Below are 20440 nucleotides of genomic sequence, written 5' to 3' on the forward strand. Positions count from 1 at the left end.
TGCAGAGCATACTGTATACACAACTGAATTGAACTGTGGAAAAAAGTGAAGGAAAGCGATTGCTGTTCAAGTCTTTAAGCTATTCAGTTTTAGACTTTATAACTCCCGGTAATTGGTCTATTAAGGCGTTGCGAATGCGGCACGTGCGCCCCCAATGGGACCCCTTCAAAGTGCTCAAATAAATACTTGAAATACATTGTACCGCCCGGCGGATCCGCCACGATAATATTATAAACCCAGAAACAGCAATGGCAACAGCAATAGCAACAACTTCAGGCGCCATTGGGGCGATATAAAATAGATTGAAAATAAAATAAAATAAAACAAAGCGAGCGAACTACACGAAAAAAGCATGGCACGCAAATAAATAAATGCAAAAGTCAACGAAATAAAAAATGAAACACAAAAAAAAAACTGAGCAGAACAAGAATGTGGCCATTATCCGAAGTAGTGGACCAAGGAATAGGAATAGGAATCCGATTCGGATTCGGAATAGGAATAGCAATGGGATTCATCGGCGGCGGCGACAGACATAAAAACGAAATATAAATTGCGTAGCGCTGACCTTCATTTCGGGCCAAGTAATTTTTCATAAACAATTTACGCGTTTCACTCAATATATATATAGTAAATGCATATATACATATGTATATATATAGAAGAATATATGAGAGTATATATAGCGAGGTGTTTGGGGGCATCATCATAACATCTTGTTTTGTGTGGCAGCTGCCGTGGATGCTACGCATAATTATTCATGGCTGTGCGGACAACGAGGGACAAACGAATATATGGCGGCTACTATATAGTGGCTATTATAGGGGCGATCTGGTCAGATGTGAGCTAATCCGCGATTTATGCTATCAAACAGTATGTTGTCGGTGTCAAAATATTGAAACATTAGCTGATAAATTACGACTTGTGTTCTACTGCACTACACCCCACATGGGATATATGTAGATATGATAAGATATATCTTGGGATGTATCTACTCTGGCATTTGGCAGCATTTGTTGAGATCGTTGTGGAATCAGGATGGAATCATGGACTTACCGTTCCGATCGCCGGGACAGGTCTTGCAGCATTTGCCGGGCAGCGAGATGGGATCATCGCATTTGGCCGGCGGACACTCGTTTTTGATATTGCGACACTGGACGCGTGCAACGATGCGTCGCTTCTTGGGTATCTGCAAGAAAAATACAAAATGAGTAAGGAGAGATAATAAAAGAATTAAAAAATAACAAAAAGAAATATTATGAAGCGTAAAAAACTAATTGGAATTAGCACGAGCAGTGCAGATTCCCAGGCCTGTCAGCTGCCACATTGATTTATGCCCTGTTGGCCAGCGAATCTGGTCTAAATCGTGGCCGAATCAAGCTCTCGATCGAGATAAAAAAAAATATCGTTAAAAATATCGGCGTCTGGTCTATATAGATATAGAAATTCGGCGTGTTCGTCTTTTGATTATAATTATATCTTTATGAATTCGCCTGAGCTCTTTGGCTGCTGCTGTTTGTCTTTTTGATGTTCCCCCATCGCCTTTCGTGTTTCGTTTTTCTGTCTTCTGTTTTTTTTTTTTTTTGTTTTTTGTGCTTTGTGTTTTGTTTTTATTATTAATTTTTATTGGTCGCCAGTGCCGCTGATGATGATGATGATAATAATGTTAATAACGATCATAATGACGATGTAGCCGCTGTGCTTAAAGTTCAACAGCAGCAACATGTTTTGAATAATTTTATGATGTGCTCATTTGCGACGCTTGCAGCCAACATAAATTATAATTAATTAATTTCAAAGCTGACTTTTATGCAATGCACATTAAAAGTTAGCCAAAAAAGAAACATCCAGTATCAGTATCAGCAGATTCACACATATACTGGAGCACTGGAGAAATCGCAGCTTGTGAGCAGACCATTTATACCATATATCCGTTGTATGCATATAGAAGTAGTACCTATCTGCATATATATACATATATGGATATATATTATATACATATCTGGCCCGTCTGGTCCATCGCAGACTAGCAACAACAACTCACGCCCGCCCGGTGGCGTCAATTAATTTTCGTCTCCCGACTACGAATACGCATCTATATCTACGAGTATACCAGATGTATCTGTATCTGTATCTGTATCTATATGGGACCTCATGTTTTTTACCCGGCGAGGACACGAGTGTGACATTTTTATGTGTCGCTTGGGAAAATTGCCCAGCGTTGCCCTCGTTCCCTCCTTTCATTTTTTCTTTTTGGCTTTATTTTTCTTGGTAGTGCAACATTTTTGCGTAATTCAATCGAACATCCACGAAAACGCTGAATTTCGAATTTCAAATTTCGGTTTTTGAATTTGGCAAGGTCCGTAGAATTTGTAGAATATTTGGCTGCGATTCGTAACAGATCGCGTAAGGAGCTTTAAAATCGATATTAATCATGCGAGGAAATGCCATTAATTAGGCGAGCAACACAATCATTTTCATTTCGCATTTTTAGTGCCACTTTTCCCAGATTCCCAGCGATTTTCCGCAGCTTGTTGCGAATGTCACCGATCATTAGTCAATTTTCATTTGCGAAATCGCACGGAATTTGTTAAGAAATCTTTTCACTATTTTTTACGACTGTGACTTGAATAACTTGAGAAATACTTAGTACTTACCGCTACACATTCACACTTGATGCAGTACATCACTCCGAAGGGTGGACCCAAATCCGCATACCAGGTGGACCCCAATTCGCGCAAGACTTTGCCAAACTGGCATTCGGTGACTGAAAGTAAATGGAGAAAAAAAATGGCAAAAATAAATATCTCATTCTGTTCGGTTTCCTCAATTGCCATTTAAGATCTATGGCATTGTACGTATATGTTTACTATTTTTTTTTTCAGGTTGCTGGCGCCAGTGCAATTGCCATTGCAATTGCAATTGCCATTGCCTCTATATAGATTTGTATATTTGTATATACATATATGAACAGCCGATGCCTATTTATCAGCAGCCGGCGATGATGCAAAGCGGGTCTAATAATTATAATGAAAATTCATAAAAATTCTAATGACAGACGCCCACAAGGAAGATGAAATGCAATGGGGGATTGCCAATCGATCAGCAGCTAATTAACTTCAATCGAGCTCCACGCAGCTGGAAGCCCATCTTCGTACTTATTTGGTTTTTGCTTCAGGTCTTTTCCAAGCCACTTCCTTGCCACACTCAGATACCAAGATACTCAGATACCCAGATACTCAGATACTCAGATACCCAGATACTCAGATACTGAGATCCAATTCGGGTGGGCAGACCAATGCAATCAGAATTGCAGAACGTTTTCAGCCAAATCGAAAAAAAAAGAAAAAATAAAAAAACTGGCGCCACATTCGCTGAGAGGCGTTGAGTCGCTTCCGGCAGCGTTTTCAATTACAAATGCAAGCCATTACACTGAGAAATGTTTTCTCCTACGAATTCGCAACTATTTCAGGGATTTTACTATTGGAAAAAAGCTGTGCAGCTGACTAAAAGAGCTTAGTTATAAAGCATACAATAAATAATTTTTTTTAAAGTAAAATATTATAGCTTCGGCTTGGCTACAAAAGTGATGCCCAATTAATTGCCGTGTAGCTAAGTGGATTAAGAAGAAGCGGCGTCGCTCTCTGGGGCGCCAACAAGTGTCAAATTGTGGGATTAGATCGAAAATACGACCACGAGCAGCATCATCAGCATCCAACCACTTTGATAGTCTCAATTTCATTAGCAACATTTTTGGGATTACGTTTTTTTCGCTTCGGATTTATATACATATATATATTTATTTTTTTAATTGACTGCGTGCGCGCGGCAAAACTTTGCACAAAATGCCACAAATCGTATGCAAATCGAAAACGCGACGCGTTATATTATTAATATATGTACCTTCGTCGGTGTCGCGGCAAAATTATGCTAAAACTTTTGGCGCCACTCATAAAAAATGTAAACGAAACAAAAGGAAAACGCCGCCCGTCGATAAAATAGGCAGAAACGACCAAAAACGGCAACTTTCGTGGTCGCATGGCAATGAGTTTTTGGGGTGGGGAAAATTAATTAAATTAAAACCAAAGGTCGCGTCAAAAACGGGCCAAAGTCGCGGCTAAAACGCACCGAAAACGCAATCACATCACAATTTATATTCAATTGTGTTGCGGACTTTCCACGTTAATAGATTTTCTAATTGAAGCCCATGCAAATGCATGGCTACATTTTGAAGAAATATCATTTAGAGTAAGTAGCAAGTAGATATTTTTCTGTGTGTATCCAATCAACGGCAGTTGACACCTGTTGTGAGCTGCTGCTGTTGCTGCTTTGTGGCTCCCCCGCGGTTATCGCACACATCATTCACACACGAATCCATATCTCTGCCGTATGCTGCCCTGATAATCGGCCAGCTCCTTTGACTTTTTCGCATTTGCTCGCCAAATGGCTGAAAACTAGTAAAAACTAATAGACAGCGAATGAAGCGGGAGCGACAATAAACTAATTAGCTGAATACACGTGATAGCTGGGTATCTATTTAAGTTTTTGTTTTTCTTTTTGCTGCACCACCCGAACCACCTGAGCCACCTAACCCACTGAGCCACTGAGAGAAGCCAAGAGAAGCCAAGAGAAGCAGCAGCAGCAGCAGCAGCGAGGCCGAAGAGCAGCGCAAAACCACCGAATCTGGTGACGGCGCCATGGCGTATACGTGATAAGTGGCGCTAACGACGCGCGACGTTTATCAATTTTTGTTGTTATTATTGTTGTTGTTGTTGTGGTTGTTGCTGTTGTTGTTGTTGTTGGCTCTTGTCATTGGCGCCAGTTTTATTTGCGTGCGAAACAATTTAAATACAACAAGAACGCATCGGCGAAACAATGAAAATAAGTACCCAGCGCAATAGATTTATATAGTAAGTAGGAGTAGAACGAGGGTATATATATATATATATATGTATATATATATTTATATATGGCGATATGGCGATAATCCCCAGGCAAATCCAATAAATCATGCTGCAAGTCTTGATCTCGCCCTGTCACACATTTAAACAGAAAAGTGTCTCGCATAACAATCAAATTAATTAAATAGAAATTCCAAACAAATTTCAATTTTCCTCTAATGAGTTGCCCAAAATGATAAGTTACTAACCCCCAAAAAATCCCAGAAAACTAAACAAATAAAGGGAGAAATGCGCGAATGACAATTAGGCCTAAGAAAGGTGTGATTACGACGATTTGTGGATCTAATGGCATAATTGGGAAAGGCCATCAAACGCTAATGATAGGGAAATGGTGCAAAAAGTGCCCCAATCTTTGGCGCTATCTCGCTTTCTTGATATCTAGCTATCTCGCTCTCCTGACACTCCACTTCCTGTTTTTGGGGCTCAGCTGTTGTTTTTGCCATTATTATTGGCATTGTGGCAACACACACACACCACAAATTGTCTAGACAAATTTGATGTATGACCGCAAAATAATAATAATAATAACAACAAATTTTGCTGTTTTTGTACAAAATTTCGCTATTTGTTTGTTTGCCCATGCACTTAACAGCGAAACGAAATTTTGATTTTCGGTTATGGGCGAATTAATTTTCGCTGATTTCCATTTGATTGACAGAGCTGTTTGCGAATAACATCGAAATTTGTGCAATATACGAGTATTCGTGTAAATATTCTGTGCAAAAATGTTTGCAAAATTGCAGCGTGGGTGTAACAACAACAGCAACTCACACACACACACACACACGCTTTATTTTTAAGTTTAATTTAAGACGAAATGTCTAGAAATAAATTTCATACTTGTTCGCTCATCCGCCCGTCGTCGCCTCCCTTCAGCTGTGCATTTTTTCGCAGTGCATTGACTCACAATGTGCAACAAATTATGGTGCATGAGCGCAAAAAAAATGTCGAAACTCGAAAGTGTCTGGGCAAACATTTGTGGCATACGAGTCATTAGCAAACAAATGTTAAAAATACTAAAGACATCCTCGCTGCCAGCACTTTCAGTTGCCAGGCGACAACAAAAATATTCGAAGAATAAAAAAACCTAGCAATTAGATGAGATCAAAAACCAATAACTTGTATTAGAAATAGATGAGATCAAAAACAAATAACTTGTATTAGAAATAGTTGAACATCAGCTTAAGCAGCCTTTTTAATTAGTTTTTAGGCAACTAAAAATTTTAAGTTAAATATATATGCAATATTTTGCGACCAATTTGTGTGGTGTGCCCATCGGCATTAAGACAGCAAACTAATGGTCTCCATTTCTTCTGTGTGCTTCTGCAATGTGCTAATTACACTCAAAAGAAAAACAGGACCCACGAAAAAGGCCTAACCATGAGGGGGATGTTGGGGGGAGGGTAGGTGGTTTTTTTGTTGACTTTTTGTTAGCATTTTTGTTGGCTTTTTGTTAGCATTTTTGTTTGCTTTTTGGTGGCCAAAAGGAAAATGGACCAGAAGATTTTCGCCTGTTGCCAAATGCGTTGCAGTCGACGTCGCAGTCGACGTCGCTGACTCACATGACGCAGAACCAGCGGCGTCGAATTGTCGGCTATTTTTTGTAGCCACACACACACACACACACACACACACACACACACATACACACACGTGTGTGTGTCCAAATATATAGACATATAGCTTATGTATATAGCTGGCTATATACAGGGACAGAGCGAAGTGCCTTTGAAAATTTTGGCGCTCGTACGCGCTTTTAATTGAGTTAAAAGATCAGCACACAGATCGGTGCATATAGCTTTTTGCGAGTTATAATAGATATATAGACCAGGCCGAATCTGTTTTTATTTATCTATAGCACGCACACTCGCATGTATGTATGGTATGTATGTGTTTGTTTCTTATTGCATATATATTTATTTATTTTCCCTCGCAACATTTTTTTGCTCTTGTTTAATGTTATTTTTATTTTGCGCCTTAATTAATTGTGGCAAAATAATTAGCGCAAATGTTAAAGCTCAACGCTGGCCATCATAAAATTCAATGAAAAGCGGCCAACACATTAACTAAATGTTGATATTCTTTTTTTTCAGGGGAAGGAAGGAGGATCTTTCTGTTTTTTTTTTGGAAAACTGATGATTGCACTTTTGGGGTTCTTCAGCATTTGACAGCTACGAATGTTGAACTGTCAATCAGTCCGGCGGTCAATCAATCCAGTGGTATTGATGGCAATGAGTTGTTGGTGGCGGCAAACAACAAAAAAACGGGGCGATAAAACTAAATGAAATATTTGTTCAAATGGTTCGCCAGGGCGACTTGTTTGTTTGTTTGTTTGTTTTATAAGCAATTAAATTATTTAAGTGCAAAGCAAACAGCGTCAAAATGCCTTTCACAGTACTCTCTTTTTTTTCTAATTTTTCTATTTCTTTTTTTTTTTGGGGACACGCCAGTTCTAATGAAGATTTCTAATGGTTGATTAAGTGCGTCGCTCGCAGACGTTGCACTGCGAGAAACGGGTGCTGGTTGCTAAAATGCAAACATTGCCTCTTTGATAATGGGAATACATACTTAAGTATCTGAAACTGCTAACCAATTTCGCCAAGTGTAGCTGGAGGGGAGTCTTGTCATCATCGCTTGTGCTCGCTTGGTCGCTGATAATTTATGACAGCCGCGGAGGGGGAAGGGGAATTGGAGCGGGGGAGGGGGGCAAACAAACATCGGATGGCGGTGGCAACAAAGCAAACAACAACAAAACCAAACCGATGGGCAAACATGACCCTCCGCTCCTCAACTGCCCCATCCAACCAGGTGTGACACCCACCCACCGCCACACCCCTCCTCCCCCCGTCCGATTGCTGCAGGGCGTTGGGGGGGGGGGGTTGTAAGAAAAACAAAGTTCAAAAGTGAAAAAGCCGCTGCGAAACGCCCCAAAAAGCCATAAGACCAAAAAAAGGGGGGCTCGTTCAGTTCTTGTGCTTGCTTCAGTTTCTGCCCTCTCTTTTCATTTCATTTACTTTCTTCGCTTTTTTTCACCTTTCTTTTCTTTCCACTTGCGTTTCTTTGGGGCTTGTAGCCAAGAATTGCTAACAAGAAAAAATGGATGCAAGAAGAAAAGAAAGCCATTTCCCTACGCTGCATTTTGGCTTATGTAAAAGGAAAGCAGTCGTGTTGAATAAGCGAAAAGCGACGAATGATTCAATAATTTCGAGTAAATTAAATGGCATAATTAATTAAATTGGTATAATTTCTATAATCCCTGGATAAACTCATTTTTGGACTGCCATAAATCGTTGGATCTTAAAGTGCATAATCTGTGAATACCAAACGATCTATGGTTCATTTATGTATATAGTATCTGTAGTATCTGTGCTGCAGTTCATGTATGCACATATATGTATATACATTTGTATCTTCCTATTTTTCCGCTTTTGTTGCGTGCGAGTTTAGTTTGTTTTGTTCTTTTCTCAACTTTTTGATATTTTGGAACAGTCGGCAAGCAACAACAGCAACAATGAGGACCCGTCTTGCCCGTAAACATTTTCAATGACTATTTTTATTTTTGGTTTTAGTTTTTGCATTTTTCATACTCCACCCCCCTTTCAGCACCACGCCCCTATCGCCAATATATAACGTATACGTATGTATGTATGTATATCCCACTGCCATTCGTGTTCGTGTTCGCCTTCCTTCCCATTTACAAACCAAATCACGCGACTGCGACTTGCCCCGCACAGATGTCTAAACCAACAACAGCTACAACAACGACACCAACAACAACTACACCAACAACAACGACACCAACAACAACTACACCAACAACGACACCAACAACAGCAAGTTGTTCTTGTTGCTGGCTAATTTTAAATGCGCTGATAAGTTGCACAAATATGCTGAGGATGTATTCTTTTTTATTTGATTTGTATTTTAAATTTACTTTATTTTTATTTCTGTATTTTGTATTTTTTTGGGGTTGCAATGAATGGGCAGCAAGCGAGCGACCAACAACAACAACAACAACAATAACAGCCGGCAAAAACGCGTCACGCGACACGCGATTTGCGGGCGATTTTTGGGTTTTTTCTTCTTGTTTTGGTGGGCGTTTTCAGCGCAAAGAGCGAAAAACGGCGAAAAGCGAGAAAAAAAACCCAAATCGAATACAAAAACTAGAAGCTAAGCGAAAGATTTGCCCCATGTGCGACTATTAAAGGGTAAATTTAATTGTCGAGCTATGCAATTGCATGCCCAATTGCCAATTGTGTTCGGTTTGGCGGCAAAAATTGCCAGCAAATTTTGTATACGAAACATATTGAATAATATAAAATAATATGCAGCCTACTCATTATATTCGTTTGCCTTGGCTGTTGAAATGCTCATCAAAGGGTTTATTTTGCACATCTATTAAATATTTTCACTATATATGATGCATTTTTAGGCCTGCTTATGTGTGTTGTTGTTGACTTTCGGTTGTTGAGTTGTTGACACAGGCTACAATGTTGTTGATTAATTCAAATTCAGAGTTGTTGAACTAATCAACTGTTAATGAACTACTGCTGATTAGCCGTAGAGCTTTTGTGCAATAAATTAAGGCTTGTTGAACTTTCGGCCACAAGCGAACGCATTGAATTGAATGCCCCAATCCCATGAAACAGCCATAGAAACATGGCAAATTGATGCTGGGCCTCTGATAGAGATACCGCCTATCAGCGATCCGCCATTTAGATGATGCGTGCGAATGCGAATGCGAATGCATCTCTCATTTAGAGAAATGCCCCAAAGGGGAAGGGGGGAGGGGGGTGGTGCATGTGGCGCTGATTGCGCCTTGATAATTAATGCATGGCAAGAATGCGGCATGTGCTAATGAAAGGCATGGCAAGTGCCACCGAGAGATGCAGTTGCAGTTGCAGTTGCAGATGGATGGCGCCCATAAAAAAGGAGCCTGGCACAAATCTGTTATTAGCTGTCAACTTTTCACCATCACCATCCCAGTTGCTGTTCCTGTCCCTTTTCCACAGACTATGCCTATCTCTTTTTAGGTTTCCTGTCATTTATTTCTATTTGTATTTCTTTTATTTTTTGTTTTTTGCTTGTGCCCCAATCAAATTGCAACTTCATTCATTGGAACGGAAACGGCGTGGAGCCTACGGATTCGATTCAATGAGATCGTATCGTATCTATTTTGCCTACGCTCTTGGCCAAATTAATTTACGCCAGACACATGGGCTGATTTGCTTTTTTTTTGTGTGTGTATTATTTTTTGTTTTTTTTTTTACCCATAAGTTGGCTTTTTTTCGGGGTGGGCGAAGCGGAGTTTTCTGCAATTTGACACCTTGTGGGCATTAAGTGCTTCCTCTGCCCACACGCTGCGGCGACGCGTCTGTGTGGCAAATGCAACAAATTGGTTGCATTTCGCCTGGCACCGTTGCCTCCTCTTTGCTCGGCTATCGGGGACTGGGGATTGGGGATTGGGTATAAGAGGGATTGGAGGCACCTCCGGAGTTTGGACCGGGCCAAGTCCCCCTCTTTGGCCAGCTGACATGCGACTGACAACGACGACGGTGGCTCATTTCGGGTGGCTGTCGCAGACGGCCCCAAACAAACGTCAGACAGTCTTTGGCTTTGGCTTTAGCTATGGCTTTGGTAGCCCCCCTCCCTCGCCCCCTGGATCGCTCTTTCTTAACGTGTTTCGTGCCGATCCCCCCACTTGGCTGTATGCGAGTATGTGCGCAGCTACCCTGGCTTAAAGTCCACTGAATGTGGTTAAATACTTTGCGAATATATTTTATAATAATATAATAACCAGCCAAGTTAAATAAAAGCTCTATAAAATGCATCAAATATAATCAATTATATAAAAAAAAATGCATCAAATATAATCAATTATATAGAAATATAATCAATTATATAGTATATGCTCTGGTTTTATGAGCAAAAATCATCTGATAAGCTGGATCTAAGCAAATTTCTGAAGTTTAAGGAATACATATGCTGAAGTATTTGAAGTATCTAAGTATCTGAATATCAAAATATCTAAATATCTGAACATCTAAATATCTGAATATCAAAATATCTAAATATCTGAACATCTAAATATCTGAATATCTGAATATCTAAATATCTAAATATCTGAGTATCTTAGTATCTTAGTATATGAGTATCAGAGTATCTGCATAGCTGAGTTGCAGAGTATCTGGAGCTTCGGTTTTGGCCATGCAGCTCCTGCTTCTCCCATCTTCTTCGCGTTTCGTTTCGTTTTCCGCCGCTGATCATGATATGTTTGCCGAGATCCCAAAACGAAACGAAACGAAATGAACGGAACGATTTTTTTGCCGTTGCCGGCGGCTTGTTGAGACCTCTACTCTACGTAGGCACATCTTGATCTTTTTTCGTTGCCTTTTTTCGGATTTGTTTTTTTTTTTTTGTCGGTCGTTTTTGGTTTTTTCTTATGTTTTTTCCCCCCTTTTTTTTTTTTTTTGGTTTTTTGCCTGACTGTGTGTGTGTGTGTGAGTGTTGTGTTTTTACACGCATTCATTAAAAATAAGTTAACAACTTTTTAACACCTAACTGGGCGGCAGACAGTTGAATAAATGAATTATGCTGACGAATGGCGGCACCGTGGGTAGCTGATGGGAATGCTATATGCTTGGCTATGGATGGAGCATGGTGGATGGAGCACGGTGGAGCTTGGAGCTTGAAGCTTGGAACTTGGTAGTGACTGGTGGATGGCGAAGGGGTCGGTCAGCTTGTTAATCAGTTAAATTAAATGCGAAATGAACAAAACGAATTGGCTGGTAGTTAGCTGGCTCTGTCTGCGTGGTCTTTGACGTTTGATTAGCCACCAGTTGGGTTCCGAATCCAACAAAAAAAAAAACACAAAAAAAAAACTGGAAAGGGTAGGGGGGGAAAGGGGGGAAATAGCAGCGGACGCCCAAAAAAAGAACTGTTTTGGTATAGTTGTTGCTACTCTGCCCCGTGCGTTGGCTTTTCATTCATTCATTCTTTAAAAATAAAAACGCGAGACGTCGACGACGGCGAATAAGTGTGTCTGTTGGTTGGGGGATATGGTTCGAGGGGTAGGGAGGGGGGTGTTATGGGGCATGGGGGCTCGCGGCCATATAACGACTAAATTATGCTAAGACTTTGTATAAACAGAGAACGCGGGAAGTGGGTGCCCGAATTGGGTAGGATGCAAGCCAAGTTGCGGCGTGGGCGTCAAAGTGTGCCATCTACGATTGCCCACGATCGTGGCCCCGTACCAATTACCGAGCTCAACTCATTTAGCCGTTTCTGCATTATGAAAACGACCAGCGATTTGGGCGAAACTTTGATGAACGACTCCGGTGATTGGAAGATGAGGTTTGGCCAAAGAATTTTTCCATTTAGCTGGCTTACTATCCGAGTTATCTTGGTGGGTAGTCGGTGTTCGATAGTTGGTAGTTGGTAGTCTACCATAGATCTGCGCGATTAACTTTAAGCGCTGCTGTTGTGCAAAATGCAAATGCAAAATATTCGATATTCGTTCCGGTTCCGGCACAAATCCCCGGGATCTACGGGGAATCAACTAAGCCCTAACATAACCTGTTAATCATCATCACTATCGAGCTGCTGCATTTTGTGTGTAAGCCGAGTAACGTTTCAAAGTCGCTGCAGCGTAAACCGCAATCTGTTTATAATTGAAAATGCAACAGCAACGGCAGCGGACCAAGAAAGAAATAGTAAAAAAAAAAAAGGAAAAACTTGGGAACATAATAGTTAGCAATATATATATATATATACATGCATATATATATAAGCGTAGGGAGTAACGGGGGGCAAACAGGAAATGCAGCTAATCAAGCGTGTGAGTTGCAACAAATTGCAATTGGGTGCCGCTTTATAGTCTATGGTGTATGGTCTATGGTATATGGTGTATGGTCTATGGTATATGGTATATGGTCTATATAGGAATCCGTTTTGGGTATACCCATATCATTTTGGTAAGCGGCTTACGAACGCCGACGCGTCTGCGCAGCGCAGGCAGCGAGCGGAAGGGAATTCCCGCTTTCCGGATTAAAAACTGGACAATAAAAAAAGGGAGTGCAGTGCTGGGCCGTCGGGAATAGCCCAGGTCCCGAAAACCCTGGCGGGATTAGAGGTGCGAGCAGGTCCCGCCTCGACACCGGCTGGAATTCTACCTGTGATTACGGGGATTTCCCAGCACCATATATCGCCATATAGCCATATAGCCATATAGACGACACGGCGTATGCGCAATGGCATTGGAAACTTATGCAATCGCAGCGGAGGTAGAAATGTCGGATGTGGCAGGCTAAGTTGGTACCCCTTGATTGATAGTAGTTGCTATGATTTGATCCTAACTCGAAATCTTAAAATACCTTTTTTAAAAACCCCGATGCTGATTTGGAATATTATTTTTTCCCACCTTTGATAAATAGAATGCCAACTATTTGAGCAACCGGCGCTGTTTGTTCTGTGTTCGCTCACCGGCAAATGGGCAAATGGGCAAAACGGCGATGGTGACATATGATATGATAGAGAGATATGGTATGGTAGTTGGGAATAGTTGGAGGTGACTTACCCGCTGGTCGGTTGGACCGCCTGCCCGTGTCGGACTCCTCGAACATGAGCGGCGCATGCCGGCGGCCCTCCGTCACGCCCGCCAAGCAGACGATCAGCAGTCCGGCGATGATGATGAGCAGGTGGCTCAGGTGGCTCCGTTGGCTTCGTTGGCTGAGATGGCGCAGGATGGGGGACTGTTCCCGTGTGGCGGGTACTCTGTGGCTGGTGGTGGTTCGGCACGCTTGTGGCTCCATTTGGGCATCCTCGCTGTGGCAGCAGCTCCTCTCCAGGAGCGGTACTGTGCCGGTGGCCGTGGCCCATTCGATGCCGCTCGATTTCCTCAGCTTGTTGGCCATATTTATGATGTGTTTTATATTGATTTGTATTTTTGTTTTATATGATTTGATTTAGCAGTTAATGGATTTTGGAAAACCGACGACCGGCTTGTAAAAAGGCACGTTTCACACAGTATGAACAACAAGAAAAAATATATAAAAACAAAGGTCGCACTGGCACACACAATGGATATAGATATATATCAGGTGTATAGATAGATATAGAGTATAGAACCGATTCTATGCCCGATTCTTGTACTTCTCTTGCAGATTAGATAACACACACGCGAGTTTCGCGCGCCGATTTATTGGATTTATTCTATTTGGCTGATTTTTTTTTTTATAATTTGTATTTCTTTTGATTCTATACTATTTGATTCGGTGTTTTTTGTTTTGTTTGCTGTGTTTTGTTTCTATTTAGCGGCTGCATAAATTTGCGCTTTTCGTTTTCAGTTTCGAGACTTGTTTTCCTTAGTTAGTTAAATAGTTATAGTTATATAGCCATAGTATAGTACGCTATGGTATATGGTATAGCACTTGTGTGTTTTTTGTTTGCTCTGGAAAATAGAGTCGATCTCGTTTAAGGGGGATTACGACAACGCGAGTTGAGTATTTTGGCGTTTAATTCGCTATTTCGCTATATGCGTACTGCGTTCGGCGTTCTGCGTTCTCGGCGACTTTTTATCTACTAGATAGCTGGCGCTGCGAGCCGCCGTGTATATGGCGATCGGATCGGATCGGGAATGAGATTTGAATTTGATTTTGTATCGGATCGTATGGGATCGTATCGGATCGTAGAGCTCTCTCTCTCTGAATTTTCTGTTTCTGTTTCTGTTTGGTTTTTACTGTGTGCTCTCCGTGTTCGTGTTGTGCGGCTGCGAACGCTTGGTAAAATAATGTTCACACCAACAACGCGGTTGAATAAATAAACTACCAAAGCGAACGACGTCTGCGCTTGCGTCGGCAGCGACTGCGGCAGCGACTGCGGTGCAGGCAGAGCGCGCTCTCTCTCTCTCTCTCACACACACACCGACACGTTCGGGATCGGCTTGGCTTCGGGTGCGCTCGTGTTTGTTTTTCGCCTGCACTTTTCGCAACTGCAGAGGCAGGTGTGTGAGTGAGTGTGGGCCCGTGTGCGCCTGTATGTGTGTGTGCGAGTCGCGTGTCGAACAGAGATGCTTTTGCTATTGCAAGTTGAATGAGCGGCGAACTGCGCGGCCGGCGTCGCTGTCGCTGCCGGCGCAACTGCAGGCACTGCAACTGCGCGTGCGCAACGCGCTTAACAACACTAACACTCGCAACGCTGGTTGTGCAAATTTCGCTGCCGACGTCGCTGCGGGGGCGTGAGCGGCGCTGCCCAGCGCATCCCTACCTCCCTCCCTCTCCCTCTCGCACTCCTGCCCCTCTCTCGCGCAACCGGCCTTTTTGGCCAATCAAAAAATGCATATCGACCATTTTATCAAATTCCGAAACACGGAATGGAAACCCCTCGTATCTGATCCTTTTCAGGAAGTGTTTTCGAAATACTTTTGGATTTTTTGAACGCAGCCTTGCAATCCCTAAAATTGTAACATTTAACGATAATAAAGTAATTAAAAATATAAAAAAAAATATTCTAAAACAGTAGTGTGTAATATTTTTATTTTACAATACATTTAAATAAAAGCTAAATAAAATGCATTTTTTTTATAATTCAAAATAAACAATAATTTAAGGAAAGATAAATTTAAAACGTAGTTATTTTGGACGTGCAAGTTTAAAAGAAAAAGCAAATCAATTACTTTCGTTTATAACATAAAGCATCCTTCAATATTCACCTTTCGATCCAAGCAAAAGTACATTTTAGTACCAAACTAAAAAGAACTATTAATGATTGTGAAATTTCCTTGGAAAAAGTAAAAACAAAAAAAAAGTGTCAAGTGGAGAGTCGGACAGTCAACAGAACGAAACGAAACGCAACCGGCCTCCAAAAATAAGATTGATTAAATGAGAAGGAATTTGCGTGGCATTCTGCGAATTGTCGCATTTGGCCTTGCCACAAAAGGCTCTTCACTTGGCCAAATCGGCGCAGCGAGTCCCTTTATGGCCGAAACATTCCACATATCATCGCACAGAAGTGTCCACACATAAACATAAAGCAGCCGGCACGTGTGAGCGCAATTAAAAACCAGAACAGGCGAAGAACAAAAAAAAAAAAAGAAAATAAAATAGGGAAAAAATGAAGCATCGTCAACTATATATTAAGTATTGCTAATAAATAATGCGGGCGAATATGACAAGCTGAAATATTCGAATTGGAGCTGCCGACCCAAAACATCCATATATACACACATACATATGTATGTCTATATATACGTATTATGTGGTATGTGACAAAATTTCTGCGGTTTTGCAAGTGGCTTTTGTTAATTAATTGGCTTGCTTTTCTTTCCTCCCCTCCCCTACCCTTTACTTTCCATTTCATTTTGATTCGTTTCTATATTTTATTTTGGACTTCAGCTTCGATTTTATTATCACCTCGCGATATATCGTTAACAATCATTTGTGTCACATTTTAAGTATAAATAAAACATATTAAAATAGTTTTCGGCTTAGTTTATTAAAAGCAACCAAATCGAATCGAGCAACCAAGAATGTAAGGCGTATGAAATAATATCCACGAAAATAGACGGCATCAACAAAAAAAATGAAAAGAGATAAAAAGAAAACAACATAATCGCATTTTCCATTAATTTCATATTTGATATACTCATCAAGTCCAGGGTTCCCTAAATCTCTCGCCTGATCTCTAGTTTAGCAGCAAAATTAAAATAACCATCTTAATTGGCTGCGCTGCTATATTTAAATAGATCGTAATAGTATAATCTCTGCCTCTATTCACAACTTTTAATAAATTTAAATATATGGAAAAAGTCAGGTAAACACTGGGTGTGTGTGTGAGTGTGTGTTTCTTTCCCATTTAATTGTATAGAAATATTTATTTTTGATAGTGATGTGTTTCATGTTGGGGAACATCAAAGAAATTCGCCTAATGCCAAAGGACTTTTGGTTTTCCGCACACTCGAGTGTGTTGGAAAATGAAAATAATGCATATGCTGTTTTCCCACTATTTTTAATAAACTAAACAAATTGTAACCTGTTAGTAGTATTTAAAAACAATTTTTTTGTTGCACTTCCGCACCATTTAAGTGGGCATTTTACCAGCCGAAGGCAGAATATTTGAGCCAGCAATTTACAGGGTATCTCGCCTGCTCTACGACCAATTATATTCCCTTCAGCTTTATTTATGTTTGGCTTTTTTGTCGCTTTTCCTTTTGTCAGCCTCATTTGAGGCGTCGTCGTCTGCAATTTGAAATATTCCTATAAATGTTTTGGCCTCACGGCCCCGCCGCAAACAAATAAAAACAAAAAGCCTGCATATACATATACATCCATACATCCAGTGTGTGTGTGTGTATATGAACGATATCTGTCTCTTGTCTATATAGAAAAAAAAGGAAAAAAAATGTTAAATGTCTGAAACATGCGTACAAAATGCCATTGCAATAGCAACAACGATAGCAATCAACAATCGCCAAGAAAAGCGATGAGAAAAACGACTGCGAGAAATATAAATGAACCAAGAAACAAAAGCAAAATTCAGCTAGACGATCAGAAAACAGCAAACAGAAAAATGCTTTTCCTTTGATTTATGTAGTTTTAGCTAGCTCTGTCGACGTCAGCGTCAACGTCGACGTCGCAGTCGACGCCAGCATAGCAGCATCATGACACACACAGCATATCTATGTATGTATGTATGTATGTCCTATAGCATATAGCCTATAGTCTATAGTATATCTGAACAATCTGTGCACAGTCAGTCAGGCGGTGGAAAATACGATTTGTACGCCATTGGAAATGCTCGGTGGGCATTTTCCTTTAAGGAAAAGTGTGTGTTGTCTTTGCTTTCCGGCCAAGTTGTACTTTGAACGGTCCAAAAGAAAATCGGCATACTATGGTGGGGATGTTTGCCTTCCATAAAGTGATAGAAAGTGTGTAGTTTAGGTTTTCTGAAGCCCCTCAAAAAAGATGAAGTTAACATTTCCATTCGTGGTTCATTGGCAATTAGTATTACGGCACCCACCTTCCAGTCAATTGTGAGCTGCCACCCATATACTCGTATATAAATGTATCTATATATACTATATAGCAGTTTCTTATCAGTCGATTGCAGAGCGGTTATGTCAGTGCTCCGTCGGGTGTTCAAGTTTTGTTTACAGCCCCACATTGTGCCCTATATCGGGCAGACAACTTTGTTCTGTGGGGGCTGGCCAACTCACTAACTGACTAACTAACTAGCTGACTTAGTGACTTAGTGACTAACTGACTAACTGACTAACTGACTAACTCACTAGCTGACTGACTAACCCAAATGACTAGCTGACTAACTGACCAACTGACTAACTGACTAACTGACTAGCTGACTAACTCACCAACTGACCAACTGATAAAGTGAATTTTCCATTTGCCGCCTCAGCTGTTGGCAGTTCGATACTCGATCGCCTCTCGCTCGGGCCACATTGCGCATACGCCGCGTAATCCGATAGAACAGTAGCCGGTGTGCGAGCTGTGTGTGCCGCTGAGTGTGAAACTCTTTGACAATGCCCGTCAAGGTGTCAAAGCTTCAAACCGCATTCAGCCAGCGAAGACTACGTAAATCAAGACGTTAGTTCATAAATTCGATTCTCAGTGTGCTCATCTACGTGTGTCAGTGTGTCTGTCTGTGTGTGCTGGCATGTGTGTTTGTGTGTGTTTTTGTAAATTATTTAATAGCTTGATTGACAACCGTGAGCTAAGAGCTAAGAGCTAAGCCGATATCCGACCATAAGGTCTCTGCTTTTCGATGCCTTGCGATGCTTTGCGATGCCTTGGTGAGATCTTGCGGTAGGCCCGATTGTTTGCTGTTCCGAGACGTTTGTAACTGTCAATCATAAATTAGATGCCAATCAAAGCAAATCACAACACAACGGCACAACAACATTTAGCATCGCAGCATCAGCGCCACAACAACAGCAACAACAACAACAATAACAGCATCGCCACCAGCGCAAAATTGCCTGCATTCATTTAAATGGCAAATGGCAAATGGCGAACGGCAAACGGCAAACGCACACAGAAAGACATCAAATGAAACAGAAGCGGCAAAGTGACGGCTTTTGACTGCATAACAGCCCAGAAAGTATGCACACACTGAGAGAAAATAGTCGGCGCAACATATCGGTGACTTTGGAGTTCAATTTTGAATGTTTCACTAGTAATAATGCGCCGCTAACAGCTAAAAAGCATATTTAACAAGCTGCTAATAATATTATAGAACTTTAATTCTTAGAAAAATGCTTTAGTATTTAGTACTGTAATATTTATGTACTGTAATAAAAATAGGGAAATATGTGGTAATTATATATCCACAAATATTTGTATATTCCATAATATGTATGCTTTTTAATCATATTCTAAAATTTGCTTAAGTGTACCACATAAATATGCACTTATGCGTGTGTGGTTGAGTACTATTTCACAGCAGTCACATGCAATTGATTTGATGGTCATCGAAGCCAGAAGGTCCAATCACTTGAGACATCTATTTGGACCAGTTAGAAACAGTGGAAAAATCAAGAGTGGACAAGTTCCAAGTTCACACATTTGATAAATGATACCCTAGTAGTTAAAAAAAGCTCTAACAAGCTTAAGTAACTGAGAAAATCTTTAGATTGAGTGTAGGATTTCCAGGAAATGGTGTGTGATTCGATTGAGTAATTTTCCGGCGGTTTCATCGAATGAAAGTTCACCATAGATGAAATGAAATTCCATTATTTATAAGCTGACTAACCACCCATACAAAGTGCCACCCTAGCAACAGAGATTCGAGTAGCTCTTTCTCCCTTCGCCCATCCACCTGTCCCACTCGCACCCTTTCTTTTTCCTGTTTCCGTGCGAGAGCAGGCCAAAAATATCACGTATACGTCATGTGTGCCTTGTGTGTGTGTGCGTCGCGTAGGGCAAACGTGAGCAACGTAAATGTTTTGTTTGCCAGACAAAAAAAAAAAAACAAAACAGCAAGTAAAGTGGCAGTAAAACCGCAGTTAGCCAACTGGCCAACATCGTTAACTTCCTCGTCATCATCACAATCATCATCATCATCATTTCGAGATCATCGAACGATCAAACAAAATCTCAACCGATCCGATTCGATTCGATCCGGCGATCGATTGTTTGATCAGTTGATGGATGGAATGGGATTTGTGACTGCTCAAGTTTGCAAACTAAACTAAGTGACGGAATTTTTGTCGGCCTAATGGTGCAAATAAAATAACTATTCAGTACATACATACGTTTCCCATTACTTTCGATACAAACTTACAAGCAAATTGTGGTTAAACCATGCCAATGGTTATCATATCAGTGCCATGATTATGATGGATTTCCCGAGCGCATTTAAACGCTTCACCACCAGCACTGTCGCTATATCTGCCGATTTCGAAGTGATCGAGAGTACCTGGGTACCGCGTCATCGAGTATGGCAATCTGGGTACTTACCCCCGCCCCATTTCC

General features: G+C 40.9%; 1 protein-coding gene and 1 long non-coding RNA gene across 3 annotated transcripts in view; one reads left to right on the top strand and one right to left on the bottom strand.

Moving 5' to 3' along the window:
• The window catches only part of LOC6524849 (dorsal-ventral patterning protein Sog), a 29802-nt gene that overhangs the window by 8090 nt on the left and 1272 nt on the right, over positions 1 to 20440 (bottom strand). Inside the window, exons 2-4 of one of the 2 annotated variants that reach the window (XM_039371462.2) lie at positions 13534 to 14406; positions 2655 to 2764; positions 1054 to 1186 (exon numbers count right to left, since the gene is read on the bottom strand). In XM_039371462.2, coding sequence (XP_039227396.1) covers positions 1054 to 1186; positions 2655 to 2764; positions 13534 to 13870 — 580 coding nt within the window. In that variant the 5' untranslated portion in view covers positions 13871 to 14406. Of the gene's footprint in view, positions 1 to 1053; positions 1187 to 2654; positions 2765 to 13533; positions 14751 to 20440 lie in introns of those variants that run through there. The other variant, XM_002100653.3, reaches the window with a different exon arrangement.
• Positions 18291 to 19300, top strand: LOC120320808. Its single transcript, XR_005560378.1, has 2 exons — positions 18291 to 18772; positions 18828 to 19300. It is a non-coding gene; the product is annotated as an uncharacterized LOC120320808 (long non-coding RNA).

Source organism: Drosophila yakuba, chromosome X, assembly GCF_016746365.2.
Source record: "Drosophila yakuba strain Tai18E2 chromosome X, Prin_Dyak_Tai18E2_2.1, whole genome shotgun sequence".
NCBI classification, from domain to species: domain Eukaryota; kingdom Metazoa; phylum Arthropoda; class Insecta; order Diptera; family Drosophilidae; genus Drosophila; species Drosophila yakuba.